This window comes from Drosophila novamexicana, unplaced genomic scaffold (assembly GCF_003285875.2).
Source record: "Drosophila novamexicana strain 15010-1031.04,08,12 unplaced genomic scaffold, DnovRS2.1 tig00000193-arrow-pilon, whole genome shotgun sequence".
NCBI lineage: Eukaryota > Metazoa > Arthropoda > Insecta > Diptera > Drosophilidae > Drosophila > Drosophila novamexicana.
Window position 1 is genome coordinate 5,321,834 of NW_020824787.1, and position 16,488 is coordinate 5,338,321.

At 41.6% G+C, this 16,488-nt stretch overlaps 1 protein-coding gene and 1 long non-coding RNA gene across 2 annotated transcripts in view; both read right to left on the minus strand.

Annotated features, from left to right (window-relative positions):
• Nucleotides 1-252: 252 nt before the first annotated feature.
• On the minus strand, nucleotides 253-5,274 carry LOC115759282 (the record flags this gene model as incomplete). Its single annotated transcript, XM_030700184.1, has 1 exon — nucleotides 253-5,274. A coding segment is annotated over one exon (2,733 nt), but the record flags the coding sequence as incomplete, so codon positions are not given.
• A 3-nt stretch (nucleotides 5,275-5,277) lies between these two features.
• Nucleotides 5,278-16,488, minus strand: part of LOC115758720 — a 37,056-nt gene continuing 25,845 nt past the window's right edge. Inside the window, exon 3 of the long non-coding RNA XR_004017445.1 lies at nucleotides 5,278-6,147. This is a non-coding gene — a long non-coding RNA (uncharacterized LOC115758720). The remainder of the gene's footprint in view (nucleotides 6,148-16,488) is intronic.

Below are 16,488 nucleotides of genomic sequence, written 5' to 3' on the forward strand. Positions count from 1 at the left end.
TTTACAATATTCAATAGTGTGCTTAAATGATTGCTTCTGCATTCTCAACAGTTTTATGCAGTTTTTTTTTTTTTTTTTTAATTTTTCTATTGCTATTCGTTTTAGTTCTTACAACATATGAAATTTGCTTTCCTTTTGCTCAACTTTCACCTTCATCGTTATTAGTTTCAATCTTGAATTATTATATTTACACAGAATATTTTGAAAATTGCATAAAGACTTGTATTGTAATTAAAACCCAATTTGAAATTAACCCCAAAAATATTTTGAAACCTATTTGGATAATTAAAAATATTTTAGCCTGTTAATATACTCATTTTCGAACAGAACGTTCTTGTTTTGGTTCTCCAAATGTTGTCGAAAATATTTTAAATTATGTTTAATTAAATTTTGAACGAAAGCTTCGGAAGTGCAGCTGCAATATTATTAATAACTGTTTTCAAAACTATATCATATTTAAACTAGTTAAAATAATTCTATGTACAGTTAATTTTTAGAATATTTGAAAATTTTTTAAAAGTTGTTCGGCACTTTCCGCTTGAATCATCCCTTTGCCATTTTTAACACTTGCTGTAACTACATGAACTTACATTGTTTATACATTATGTTATTTGTTAAAATTAAGCAGTTTGTTCTTAAATTTGTATTTTAGTTTACGGCTACTTATTTACGATATCTACTGCTCTGTTACCCGGAAGTACCTGTGCTCTGTGTGGTAAGCGCTTTTTCGAATTGATATAAGACTTGTCCTAGAATTTTTTTGTTTTGTGAGAGTTGCCTTAAAGCTGGGCATAAAAAACCTGGGGAAAATGTGTGTCAAAGTCTTTACTTAGGACAAAAACAAATACAATAAATTATTTAAATACAGCTTGGTGCTTCTGTGGCCCAAATTAAAATTTCATAAACTAGAGCACAATACAAAAGGAAACCCTTAATGCCACTCGCGATTTGGCCGGAACACTTGGCACTTCAGCTACACGGCATCCGCCTTCTGGCTAGGATTCAACAGCACCGTGTAGGCCACTTGAGCTCATTCCCAGTTCGGTCCAGGTTTGAAATCCTTTGTGTCACCAAGCAGGTGTCGTCTCGGCAACAACACACGAGACACTTGAGTCTGGAGTGCGCAGAAGAGTTGCCACTGAATTGGGGCTGCGGGTGGAGCGGGTTTGGGTGGTTGTAACATGTGACATGTGGGCACAGGCAAGTCAATTGTCAGCCAACAACGTCGCCAAAAGCAACTCAATCGGCAAGCAAACAAACCCACAACAAACTCACACAAACACACGCATACACAACACAACAAAAGAATAGTAGGCATAGGCCTAGCATTTCTTTTGCTTTGCTGCTTTCTTTTAAAAAAGAAAATTTTGCGCGGCCCTTTTTTATGGCTTGAGAGCCCGGGCAAGACGCTGAAAAGTTTATATTAAATGAAAAACTTTTTCAATTACATCAACGGAAATAAAATGCTGCCAGCTTGCCACTCGAGGCACGCATAGCCATGGCTGGACGGCCGGGCGGCACGGTGCAGAAGCAGGAGTCGGTCCTAACAACAACAACAACAAACACAACAATAACAAATGCCAAAGCTGAAGTCAGAGCCGGGGCTAGAGCCGGTGCTGGAGTCGGAGCCTTTTGTTTAGCGGCGCGTCTTTGTTTTTCGGCTTTATTAGGTTAGGTCGCCTCTGCCCTTTTGTTATACCCTTGCAGCGGGGACAAGCAACTTGCGCAAAAAGTTTGCTAACAAAAATATTAACCATGGGGTCACAAAATATATATACAATACCATTAACTTTCCCTTTCAAGTTTTTTTCTATAGAGCATTGAACTTTCTAAACAAATAAGCGACTAATTGAACCTTGATCAGTTCCTATACAAAATAAATTACTTTGACTATCGAAATATTTTTAAGAATATATTTTTAAGTCAAAGAGGAAAAAATTGGACGATAAGAATAAAAACGAAATAAAATAATTTATCGGGCTTACTTTTCAGGCAAACAGCAGCAAAACGTTTTAGCCAAGCTCGGTGTACTCTATTCCACTGGTTCATTCTGCCAGGCTTATTAAACTTTTTGTCAATTCGGAATACTCTATTATTAGAGGTTCATTCTGTAAGAGCATATTTAATTCGGTTCACTAAGCTTCTTGTCAATTCAGAATACTCAATTTTAAAGGAATATTCTGCAAGCGCATATTTAATGCGATTCACCAAACTTTTTGTCAATTCGGAATTCTCTATTATTGATGTTCATTCTGCAAGGGCATATTTAATTCGGTTCGCTAAACTTTTTTTTGTTTTCTTCTGCTGTTGTAGTAAGTTTCAGGTTGGGTTGCGTTCTCGTCTTTTGTTTGACTCGGAGACTGTTGTTTCATCAGCTTGTTTGTCGTGGGCTAACTGCACGAAAATATACGGATACGGATACGAACACAAACTAAATCTATATAAGTACGCGCATGTGTGAGTGTGTCATCAGCGCGCGGCTATTTACAGAGCCACTGAATCGTCTAAGGCAGTATCCTGGCCGGCAGCAGCGCCACGTTGTCAAATGTCGCTCGTTTCCTGCGCATCACCCACGTAGCCCTCATCCGGACTATCAGCCAGCGGTCCATTCAGCTGCTTAAGCTTAGATGCATCCGCTGACTCCGTGTTGTTGCCGTTGCTGTTGCTGCGGCCAGCGCAGTCCGCCTCGGCCATGGCCGTATTCGAGCCGCTGGGCGATGTTTCGCTCTCATCCAACTCCGGTATGGTGGCGCTTCCATTGACCGCATTGCTCTCCAACGTGGGTGCAGGCGTCGCAGCTGCTCCTGCTGCTGTCAGCACTGGCGTTGGGGATGGGCTGTGGCCGTAGCGCAGTGGCTGTGCATGATAGCCAGGCAGGCAGCTCGGCCACTGCTGGAAGGCTGGCAACGGCAGATCGCTGCTCTTGTAGCCCTCGGGTGGCGAGGGAAATTGCTGCTGCAGCTGCAACTGTTGCTGTTGTTGCTGCTGCTGCTGCTGGGGATAGCCCTCGGCAGTAAAGCGTACATTCGGTAACTGATACTTCTCGTAGCCAACGGGAGGCGCGCGCTGTACAAACTCCGCCTCCAGGCTGTAGCGCAGGCTGGCATTTTGTGCAGCTGCCGCAGCCGCAAATTGTTGCTGCTGCTGCTGCTGTTGCTTATGGGCGCGATTATGTGGAAGCGTGCGGTAAAAGTTCTGCTGCGGTTGTTGCTGTTGTTGGTTGTGCGGCGTGGCTGCCACCTGTTGCACCAGGTGCGCGCTGCTGTAGTCGTAGGCGTAGCCATCCTGGCCTAAAAAGCAAACCGGATTCAAATGTACATCCACCTGGTGTGGCGATGTGGCTGCTGCTGCTGCAGCTGCTGCTGCGGACGCAGAATTCAGCACCGATTTCAGCTGCATGCCACGTGGCAGGGTCGTCATGGCGGCAGCAAAGCGTGAACCCATTCCCAGCATGGTATGCGCATGGGGCGTGGCCGTGGCCAGCTGATAGCAGCCCTCATACTGCCCACAGTCGCTGGCTGTCTCATAGTCGGCAGCGCCATCCAGCGAGACGGCCGTCTTCAGCTTGTGCTTGACACTCTCCGCATCGTTGACCAGATCTGGGTTCTTCTCCGGGTAGTTGCGCAGCGACGCGGGTGGCGAGCAGTAGGCGGCAGCCAGCCCGTTGCTCAGAAGCAGCGGGGGTGAGCCGGCAGCAGCCGCAGCCGCCGCAGCGTTCATCATGTTCACATTGAGCTGTAGCTGCTGTTGCTGCTGTTGCTGGTGCTGCTGGTGCTGTTGATGCTGCTGGGCATGGGTATGTGAATGAGTATTGGGCGTGGCATAGAGCAGTAGATTCTGTTTCATTTGACCGCCAAGAATGAGGCCGCCAGCGCTGCTAACGCCAACATTGGCAGAACCGCCGGCAGTGCCATTGCTGGCCTTGGTGGGTGTCAGATTGTCGCTGAGCAGCAGCCCGGCGCCGCCGTTAAGGCTATCGCCATCATTGAGTATCGAGGCACACTTCATCATGCCGGTATCCTGGCTGCTGCCATTGGTCGAGTCAGTGGCGCCAGCAATGCTGGTCACCTGGTCGCATTTTTTGCGCTTGGCCGGCTCTGTGCCGCGCTTGCACTTGACCACAATGGTGCAGAGCAGCACGGCAAAGATGATGCCGCCACCAGCACTGCTGGCCACAATGTAGTTCATGTAGTCGCGCGGAAAGGAGACCTCATTCACCACCGGCGGCTCCTTGATGATCACGCGTAGCGTATAATTGCTGAACGTGGTGCCGGCTATGTTTTGGCCCACGCAAGAGAAGGTGCCATTGTCCTCGGCACCCACATTGTAAATGAAGATCTCGCTGCGTTTCTCCTCGGCGCCACTGCCGCCGCTCTCGTCTATATAATAGTACATGTGCAGATTGTCCAGCAGGCTGTCGTTGCTCATCACCTGGCCATTGAATAGCCAGAGCACCTTCGGCTCGGGTATGGCGCGCACCAGACATGTAATGGACATGTTGCGGCCCTCGCTGACCTCCGTGTAGCTCGACTGTGGACTGACCTCGGGCAGGCACGCGAGCTGTGTCCGCTGCAATCCCTTGATTACCTGGCCCTTCAAACGCGCCGGCTCCATGCACTTGGGCTCCTCGGCCAGCGGCGTATTGTGACTAACCAGCCAGCCGTATACGTCCAGCAGGCGGCAGTCGCAGTTCCAGCGATTGCTATGCAGACTGATGCCGTGCAGCGATTTGGGTAGTATATGAGCGCCCTGGATAAAGGCAATGCGATTGCCATCCAGGCGCAGCCACTCCAGATTGTCCATGCCCACAAAGGCCTCGTTCTCGATGCGCTCCACCTGACAGTTGGACAGCTCCAGGGTAGTCAGAAAGGACAAATGCCTAAAGGCCGAAGTCTTTAACTCGCGTATGGGATTGCCGCTGAGCGAGAGGCGCATCAGCGAGCTGTAATCCTGGAACGTTTCGCTGGGCACATGCTGCAACGCATTCTCGCTCAGATCTAGCTCCACCAGATTGGTCAGTCCGCGGAATGCCTTTTCGTGTATGCGTATCAGCTGATTGCGCGACAAATAGATCTTCTGCAGATTGAGCAGGTCCATGCGCAGGAAACGCTCGCTCTGCAATACCTGAAGTCCGTTGCCGCTAAAATTGAGCACCTGTGTGCCCGGATCCATGCCCTCCGGCAGGCTTGACAGTTGCTGTCCGCCGCACTCAACCGTCTGCTTGCCGCCCTTCCATTTGCATACACAAACATCCGGCGGGCAGGCCAGGATGCACTGCAACACCAGCAGCTGCAGCAGCAATAGGAGTTGTAATTGCAATCGGTGTGACATTGTGTTATACAGTTAGTCTATTGGCTTTGTCTAAGCTTTATGAGTTTTTTGTTATTTTTTTTTGTCTTGGCTTTCCTATTTTTAAAAGGTTGTGCGACACTTGGTCACGTTTGCATGTCAAATTAGTAAATGAAGGTGACGTTTTTAGAGTTCCTCTTCCGCGTCACGCAAATATCATTAGCGACATCTAAGCGCAGTCGTTGTAATATAAAGTTGATCTCAGCTTCTCGGCTACTCGGCTTGTCTGTCGTCTCGACTTGGCAACGAATCACGTTGCCTACTCGAGTGTCAGGCAATAAAAGCGCTTCCCGCTAGCCGGCTGCTGGGCCGCCATTATTATCAGAGTGCGAGTGCTCATCATTGTGTCCACGTCGCTGCTGTCATTGCTGATGTGGCGCCCCTTTTTGCCGCAACTGTTCTCAGTGCCACACCCACTGACGCTGCTGTTGTCTGCGTCTTTTGTATTAATTTCATAAAAATGCCAGTCGCTTGATTTTTGCTTGGCCGGGCCTGTGAGTTGGCAACGCTTTTGTTATTGTCGCCTCTTGGGTCCTGCGGCTTTGCTTTACTTTTACTCTACTTTAGTCTACTTAGGCGCTCGTCCTTTTCTTCTTAGCCCTTCAACGTTTTTGCCGTTGACTGAAAAGGTTTTCGTCCTTAATGAAATTATAACGCAATTCATTTGTTGTTGTTGCTGCCGTTGTCTCTGCGGCTGCTGTCGTCGATCCCTTGCCGCATTCTTCGCATTGTGTATGCGACACGTGTACAGATTTTTGTTGCTGTTGCTTTTTCTGCTGCTGCTTTGCTCGTTAGGCGCTGCAAGTAAATTGAAGTAAGCAAAATAAACGGTTAGTTACAGCCATCTTATTCAAGTTTAAATATTTGCTTTTAAAATATCTCAAGCCAATATTAAATTCATTATTGCTAACTGAAATTTGCACTCTTAGCAAGTAAACATATTGAAGAAAGCTCTAGTCGTTGTATTCCGACTTGTTAAACTCTTTCACATATATATAGAGACAGAGTACCAGAGTAGTAAACCCCTACAGGGAACACATTATGTACAAAAAAACCCTCTTTATTAATTATATATTATTGTTCCGTATCTTAAGAGATTAAAGTAGTTTCTTATTTGATATATGTTAAAAGATTTACATCTATTTTAATATTAAATCGTAAATATAATTTGTAAAATAATGTTAAATTTCAAATTTTAGCTTTTCAGATGTTTTTAATGCTCGTAAACAAATAAAAAGTACAATTTTAATTTTAAAAATCTCATTTCATCAATATACTTCGTTTTTTTTGCGTTTTCCCGGACATCCGGCTGCAAGTAAATAGCTTCGTTATCTTTGTTTGAATTTCAACGCAATCCCCAATATAATTCTGTCTATAGCTTCCTTTATTTTTGCCGATATTCAGATAATTACAATTTTTATTTTTTATCGTGGCATGACATGTACAAATAAACGTATTTATATAGGAGTGTATGCACTTGTATTTATGTACTTTATTTCAGGTGATTTATTTTTAATAACTTTTCCAGGCAGTTGGCAAATATTTCATCGCCCGCACTTGATTATTAATGTACTTTCATTTGGCCCACTCGGAGTTCGTATGTTTATGCATAATGAATCCGGGGGATTGATTTCAACTTGAAAGTGAAATGAAAAACATGGACAGGATAAATTCATTCATATCCTATCGCCAATATGCAAATACGAGCAAATGAAAATGAAATCGCACAGCTGTACAAACAAATTCCGTGCAATTTGTTGCCTTTAATTGCATTTCGTGTTTTGTTAATGCTGAAGGGAAAGAAATACACATACCCATAGGCGCGTGTGTGCGTGTGTGGGGGTTTATTATTTCTCGTTGTGCTGATTACCTGCTCATTATGACCCTTATACCATTTGATATATGTATAGCGAGGGCACAGCTGTAGGCTGGCCATTAAATTACCTTTGCCCTTGGCAGCAGCAGCAGCAACAACAAGCTGACATTTATATTTGTCCAAATTAATCAGAGGACATTAAAATGCCAAAAGACAAAGGAAATGACAGGCAAGCAACTTAAACCAGAATGTAAATAAGCAAAAGCACAGACAATCGAATGAAGATGACAGCTATAAATCATGCAACATATTGCACTAAAGCCACTTTAGGTAAATAACATATAAATTACACTGGAAATTGAGCCAAGTGCAAGTGGCCAATAGTCAGGCAGCCAAGCAGCCAAGCAGCCAGTCGCCGGCCAAGTAAATCGGTCGAAAAACAAGCTTTTCCAAAGAGACGCAGCAATTGTGTAATTCGATCCAGCGGATACACGAGCACAGGCAAAGAATTTCAGCAAGCCAGCCACGCGCTTCATGAGCCACCCACAACGGGCGCAACGGACTAACAGTCAAGCTAGACTGACTGACTGACGGACTGACTGACTGACTGAGTGACTGATTGACTGGATGGGTGGGATGGTAAACTTGTGCCGGCTGGCGCCAATGCAAATGCGTAATGGATACTCGGCTATGCCATCATTTTGTTGGCTAACAAATTGACTTGATTTGCTTTTGCCATGGCAGCGGCACCGACTTTCACCTGAACTCAGTTTTTTCGACATTATTAATAACTAGGCATTAATCTTGGTCATGTCGTTGCCAATGCCGCAGCTGGCTTGGCCTTTTAGCCAAATGTTTAGCGCTTAGCTTGTAATTGTAGCTGTGATTCTCTTTTCTGCTAAACAGGTAAACGTGGTCAGGTTTATTTATCGCAGCAAAGCTGCTGAAAAATTCATGAACTGTATAATTAATGAGAGATTATTGTATATCAATGTTTCTCGTATCTAATGTTAATTACCAAAAACCACTTCGAAACAATTGTAATCAGCAAATCGTTTGCAAAATCACGAAAAACAGTTTAAAACCAAATAACGTATTATGCAAACAAGGCCAAATAATTTTTTTAATGCTAATAAATATTTGAAAAGATTTAAATATATATTGATTTTTTTAGTTTTTTTTTTTTTTTTATACCCTAAGCCCATTAAAAATGGTTATGAGGGTATATTGTATTTGTGCGGAATCCAAATGTATTTAACAGGCAGAAGGAAGCATCTCCGACCCCATAAAGTGTATATATTCTTGATCAGCATCAATAGCCGAGTCGATCTAGCAATGTCCGTCTGTCTGTCTGTCCGTCTGTCCGTCTGTCCGTCCGCCCATCTGTCCGTATGTATGAACGCACGGATCTCAGAACCTATAAGAGCTAGATACTTTAGATGTAGGTGCTCCTAGTGCCTGCGCAGATCGAGTGTGTTTCCGATAATCGATAACTTACTCCGTTTCTAAGCAATCGATAAAAGTCGATATCGGTATCCTGTTTTTTTGACAATTTTGGTAAATAATAAGAGCTAGAGTCACCAAACTTGACATATAGCTTCTAAAATAGAATATATATATGCATTTGATGTTGGAAGAGGAGGGTTCAGGGTATCCCCTAGTCGGGAGCTCCCGACTAGAACCTCTTACTCGTTTATTTTGGTAATGCGCTGTGCTCAATAAAATGCGTATATTATTTATTTTAAAATTGCATCTGTCGCAAAGGAGATTTAGTTTGCTTTGGAATACGATTAAAAATATTTGCGATAAAAACAATTTATTTGAAAATAAATGTATAAATTGAAAGATGTATCAAAATATTAGCAAAAACGACTATATTGGCCGTCCATAGTTGATTTGAAATTAGTTTTCACAAACGCATATAAACGGGCCCCCTTTAAATATGCATAAATTTGTATATGGAATTTTGTTGGGAAAAGAAAAGAAAAATCAATTCCCAAATAGACAAAAAATATTTTGTTGTGCTTTGTGCTTCTTTAGAAGTTGTTGCGCAGGACTCTGAGGACGTTTATGAATTGCTGAAAGAAATTTTAATTTAATTTATGCTCGTACAAATACAAGACATTTCTCATTTGGCTGCCTTGGCAGCAGTTTTGTACACATTTTTGACATTTTCATTTGTCAGTTATGAAGCAGCAGCAGACAACACAGGACTCAGGACATTCGACACGGAAGTGTGCCTGGCTGGATGTGTGCGTGCGTCCTTGTGTGCTCGTGTGTTATATCCTTATCACAAAATGATTTGACAGTCGAGAGCAACCGCCAGTTGAACTGTGTTCGTGCGTCTGTGAATCTTAAAAATGTCATGCATTTTATGTTATTTAATAGAACCGAATGAGACGGATGCTGAGTAAAACCAGCGGCAAATCGTTGAGATTTGTACCTTGTAGATCGCCAGCAAGTGGAAATTTTCCAGCTGCCTCTCTAATGTGTGGAAATTTTCCAGCTGCCTCTCTAATAACATTTATTTCATTTTATTTTATTTTATTTTGTTTCATTGATCCCATGACCCGTGTCTGTGCTGTGCATTGGCACGTCTTTTGAACTGCTGTCATTGAAAATAATTTCAATTTCATTTAAGCTCTGGAAATCAATAGACGTTCGCAGCCAATAGGCATTTCACAAAAGACATAAGCAATTGTTTGTTTTATATTTTCTATTGTGCTGCATTTTCTTTCCCATTTTTTATTAGGCGTTAATAGTCGTCGCCTTTTGTTATACGCGGCGTTTACTTAATGCAAAAAGAGCGTGTGTGTTTGTGTGTGGGTGTGTGTTAAATAGGCGAAAAGAGTCGATTGGGCTTTGGCTGCAGAACGAACACCGACACGTGGCGCGCTTTTATCGGTACTGGTTGTGCCTGTACTTAATATATTTTTTATTTGCGAACTGCAAGCAACTTCAAGCTAAGTACTTTATTCGGTGCCGTTCTAATTTCGGTGGAGCAGCGGTTAAGTAATGCCGAGTTTTTGTGGCTTTTATAGATTCCTGTCTAAAGTGCCTGCTAATACGCTTAAACTTAATTAAAAACTTATCAACAGCTGCGGCAAACAATTTGGCTGCCGTATCCAGCCGTTGCCCTTGGCAATCTAACCAACAGGAAGCCGCTCTTTACAGCAACAGCTTGCAAAGACCCCAGCCAAGAAGTGTGGAGCCTTTTCGTCGCCAAAGACGCAGGGAAAACTACGTACAACTATTTTTATTACCGCCTGAAGAAAACTCAACCTATATAAAGCTTGTTACTTGGATCTAAATTGAATTTGAAATGCATAACAAATTGATTAAGCAATTTATAAATGCATTTGATTAAATACATGTACATATGTTTCTTTATTTTAGTTAAATAATTAATTCAAATTTGATCAGGTAATAAAAAAGTATATGTTACTGAGTGCAGGCGGATCTAAGCTTTATAAACAATCTTTTTGACGAACAGCTGTCTGGATTGATGTTGACCAAGTAACTAAAAATATATAAATGTTTGCGTTTATTATTATTTATTACACTGTGCGACGAAAGCAGTTCTAGATCGCCGTGTTGCAAGCACTGCAGCAGTGGCAACTTCAAAGTGGCGTTGCAAACATGTCATAACATGTGAAAATTAAAATGTACATGACAACTTAAGCGGCGTTCTGGCGCAGGCATTCGCAAGCTACCACCCCAACCCACTCGCACGGCACAGCCAGGAGCACTTAATTTGGCATGTTGCCTACTGTGCTGGCCCTGGCCAAGCCAAAGCAGCAACAACAACAACAACAACAACGACAACTGTTAGAGCAACACAAACAGGTACAGGTGCAGCCACAGTGGCGGCAGGACAACTGGCAGGACAACCACAGCGACGAGTGCCATTCTGTAGCGTGCATAAATTTTTTACTACCTTAAAAAAAGGCACAGCGATGGCCATAAAACTTCTACTCGCCAAGCCTGCTACGAACTGGCTGTGCAGCGAACTAACAGCTGCAACAAAAAAAATAAAAAAACATTGCAAAAGGGCGCGGCGGCAAATAAAATTACGCATGCAATGGCAAAATAATAAAATATGCATACAAAAATAAGCTGCAGCAAAATCTGGCCCAAAGGCAAAAAAAAAAACAAAAAAAGAAAAAAATATGCCAAAAAAATAATGTTAAATAAAAGAGAATTCCAGTAGACAGCGTGATGCCCTGTATTAAATGTGTTAAGTATAATGTTGAAGGTGAGATATTTTATACATGCGGTAAATGTTAACAATTTTGTCATAGCAAAAAGTTTATAGAGTGAAGCTTGTTCCTAGAGCAAATGGCTAAGAAAAAGTCCCTAATAAAGTGACTTAAGGCATAAAGTGAAATTTGAGCATGAAATATGAACTGACTAGAGCGAGAGGCATAAATTTGCCAGCTTTAACGAGCTTTATGTTCAAATGGGCTTAATTTAAGTACCATTAATTTTCCAAATACTTGTTTTTAAATTGATAAATGCATGCTGAAAAAAGTTGTTTTTGCAAAATTATTACAAATGGCCACATCCTTTATTGAATCTCATGCAAAGCTCGCATGTCCTTTTAAAGCATAATTCAGACAAGCTTATGTTTATTATTGTAGGAACTAATCATATTATTGACTTACGCCTTAATTGAATCGAAGCAAAGCAAATACTCCTTGGCGGCTTACTGTAGGGTATTCACACAAAACGTTGATGGTAGAACGCAAATAAAATGCCACGTCTTGCGTTCGTTTTATGTTAATTTCTGCCCACTGCACACAAATATGAATTTGAATGCGTTGAGCAACAAGCATTTCCAGCAAAGTGCAAACACGGCGCCCGGCTTTCATTCAAAAAGATGTTTACAACGCGCGGCAGCAGCTGTTGCGAGCTTGAAGAGACCCGCCCGCATCTGCTAAAAAGAAATCAGCTAATTTTCAATTTACGCTGTGCCAAAAATGAAAAAAAAAACCTAACAAATGCCGAACAGAAATACATATTCGAGTGCGGCAGACGCGTACGCGTACGACACATACAGAAACAGGCACAGCCTCTGTAAAATTTTAATAGCTCACACATTATAAACGCAAATAAACGGCAAACGCCGTTGTCGAGGCAGCTGCCATTTTGTTTGAGACTCTCTCAAAGGCACTTTGGACTTGCTTTTAGCAAGCATTTGATGTGTGCCTAAATGTCTGTGTAGGTGTATGTTTGTGCTTATATATATATTTTTTTTATTTGCCTAGCAGCTTAAGTTGTTAGAGCATGTTCCACTTAGAGGAAAAAGTTCGCCGCCAAGTTTCACAGCGTCCGGCCTTGTAGTTGGGGTGAGTTGTCCTTTATATGCTGCTGTTGTTGCTGCTGCTGCTGTTCTTTTTGCTGCCTCGTGCAACTTGAAGGCACTAAAGTTGCACAAAATTAAGCATACTTTTAGGCGCTCGCCGCCTTATTATGATTATCATTACGGCAAGTACCATGAGCTTTAGTATATGTTCTAATGTTCTAATCCATTTGTCCTGCACCTGCTGCTAAAACTTCATTTTTGTTGCCCAAGGCATGTGCCCGGTCTAAAACTTTTTTCATAGAGCAAACAAAAATTATCAAAATCATGACACGGCAAAAAGAAAAAAGAAAACTTTTTAATTGCTTTATAAGTTTGCCTTCACATTATATAAGGTTCATTCACATTCTGTTTAGCTAGCCAGGGTCAGTTGAACGCAGTTTATACGAAATGTGATGATCGATATCATAATTAAGGCCAGAAAGATAAGCTAAGCTCAAATGTTTTGTTTCACTAGATTACAAATTGAAGCACAACTAATTTCAATTAAATTATCTTACTTAATGATAAAGCATATTGCTTAAATATGTTTACTTATATTGCAGCAGAGAACCCGTGCTTCCCAGAGAAAATCGTTCTTTTTACAACTTTTTAAGGTCAATAAATATTTGCTCACGATATTTGCAACCCATTGATTACATTTTTATCCATTAAAAGATATAACAAAGTCATCAAACTGCTTTTAATTTTATTGAAACTTAAAAATAAGAATAAAAATTTGTTTTTAAAGTAAAGCCCTTGCTAATGGCAGCTTCTTCGTCGAGATAAAAACGCTGATAGCAATAATCTTCAATCATTTCCATTTTATTATCGCCGTCTAATGTTTAATTATGCACTGGCTGATGATGTCTGATGGATTTTTCTTTGGCGCATAAACATAACGCAGTTTATATTTTATTTATTTTGTGCTGCTTTCTTTTTTTCTTGCCCCTTTTCTGAAAACCAATCATAAAACCCTCTGGTAACGCAGGCTGCCAAACGTTTTTATTACATGACGACATACACACTCACACACACAAACATACATGCACACACACATGCACAGCCGCCCACATAGACACTCATATGCGGCTGTGTAATTTGCCATAAAAAAGTGGAGCACGGGCTCATAAGTATTTGTGCAATTTCAGAGAAATTGTCAATTTGCGCCCCAAGCTCGTAAGTCTAAGCCAAACGACATCGCCCGTAGATAGGCAGGGAGCAAGGACGCGGTAGCTGTAGCTGGAGCTATAGCTGACACCCGAGACTGGGGCACGCAAATACGCGTTGATATTTTTATGGGCGTGTGTTTGAGTTGCAAAATCGACTGTTAACATTTAACGCTGCAAATTCAACCGCACTTACGTATTTATTTGATTTTCATTTAATTTGGCAAGCAGGCGACGGCGCGCTCTTAAAAATTGGCATAACAATTACGCCGGAAACGGACAGCGTGTCAATGGAGGCGGAGAAGAAGGCGGAGCAGTCGAATCCGGACGGACTCCAGTTGCAATCTGCAGCGCTGACAATGAAACTTCAATGGCACATAATTGCTGTGCACACAGAGACAACAAAGGCCGCGAAACGGTCGACGGGCGACGGACGACAGGCGACGGACGACAGGCGACAGGCGACGGACGAAAGGCAGCGGGGAATTGTGAATTGTGTATGCTGAATGGATGAGTGGAAGGGGAACGGCTATTGTGCACTAGTGCAACATATCCTTGCAACTAACGCTTCCGTTTCCGTGCCGTCAAGGCGACGACTCTTCGACTCTTGTTTTGTTGTTGTTGCTGTTTTTGTTAGAGGCCACTTCTGGCCGCCTTTGTTGCCGCTCATCGTGTGAATGAGTGCAATTAGCAGTGCCAGTTGCACTCGTTTGCTTGTTGCCAATGCAGGGGCCAGAACTGAACCTCAATTCGACGCTGAGCTGTCGTAAGGGGCAGCATTAAAAATGAATTGCTCCGTGTCTGTGCGCACAAACAGCGTTGCGATTGTATTAGTGAATTTTCCAAAAAAAAAAGACCTGCTTTAAGGGCTATGCAAATAATATTCATTTTTTATTTAAACAAAAGTTATGACTCAATTTTATTTTTATACAACTCAAATTCGACTCAGCTATTTTAAGATCCCAAGTGGTTTCCCTTGTCTATTCAAAATGTGCGACAATAAAAATATTTAAATTACTTGACAAAGGTGTTGGGTGCTTTTAAAAGTATATGCTTACTTTCAGGCAACCCACAGAGAATATGAAAAGTTTAATTTAATCTTTAAGGATTAATTTGAAATCTAGCCGAGGCAGCTCGTTGCAAAAGAGTTTGCTGAAATTCGATCTGCATTAATTTATTTTAACATTTACATTGTATTGAAAATTGTGCGCATGGAGAAATTTTGATTAAAATAACATTTCTTGCCTCAAATTGAGTGCCTTTGAAGTGCCTGCGTTCTGCCCGGCAGGAGGCAGCATTTTCCAGCTTAAGTCCCATACGAAGCAGATGCCAAAAAAGTTGAAAAAAGATTGTTGTATAAATTGTGTTTTTGGGCATTTGTGCCTTAGCCTCAAATACTCGGTATCTTTGTGTGACCGCCTACTAAAGCGAATTGTTGGCCCGCCTAAGAGATTTTCGCTTACCTTTTTGGCTGAACTGAAGCCGCTTGGCCCTTTTGACTTTTGGCCGCTTCCCTAATTTAATTTTGTCTAGTCGACCGCGCCATAACCTTGATGGATTGTTTAACTAATTAATTTAGTCAGAATTTTCGAAAATTGTATTTGCCTGGTAAGACTTTAAAGTCTGGAATAAGTCATTCAGGCCAAGGCAAGTGTTATAGGCATCTGCTTAGCATTTAAAGTGCTTTTGGAGCGGATTTGCCTTGGACGCAATTAGGACTTGCTCTGCGTTTCCTTTGAGGCCACAGACAACACCCACCCTCAACTGCCCCGCCCATCTCTATCTTCATTATCCACTCTCCATTTTTTATTGCTCTTTGCTCATGATAAGTGTGCGCTCAATTATTTTGCCATTGATAATTACTGTTGGCTCTGTTCTGCAATGCCTTTTAATGGATTCACTCAGCTTTGTTCTCCCATAAAATGCCATTTAGCCTTGTTGCCAACTAAAATGGCCAATCTTCTAGAGATTTCTCTTTAAATCGATTTTCAAGTGCCACATCAACTTCTGACTGAAGCTTTTCCTCTTTTTTTTTCTATTTACCGTATGAGTTTTATTTCTTTGACCTAACAGGTAAAAGAACTAAGCCCAGCTATAACTTAAATTAAAGAATACGATTAAGAAATAGGGACATCAGTTATTCGAAATTAACTTAAATAGAACGATGTTTTGCGGAGAAAGAGAATTATTATTTAATAATAATATCATCATAAAAATAAATATATATTAATACAAGAGATAAATGTTCTAGGTTAGTTAAATTAATCAAAAATTTTCAACCTCAGTAATAAGTAATTGAATTCTATTGCAGAGCTCCATGAAAACAGGGCTTAGTTCAAAGCCAATGCATAGTATTAAGAATAATAAAATAAAACTTAATAATACATTTATAATAATACGTCTTAAGTAAGTAATTTCTACGAGTAATAACAGATATTATCTTACACCACAGTACTTTTATTCAAGCTATTTTTCCTTTATAAAAAAGCACTCTAACTTCCCAGCAGCAGGGTGTTATCTTTTCACGTGTCACCCATTTGCGTACCACAGAAAATGTTGCCCCCAACCCTCTTGGGTTTTAGCTTCCCCGACCTCAGCGAAAGCAAGGCGTTTTTGCTTGTTCTATTGCCGTAACAAATCCATTTTACCTGTCAGCTTTAACGCGTAAGCAAATGTCAAAACGGCTGCTGACTAGAGCAGAGCTCCACCTAAAGATACCTGCATACCTACTAATACATATACATATAAACATGCAAGCGTGTGTATCTCAGTACTTGTGCACACATACATATACATATGCATATACATTTAGG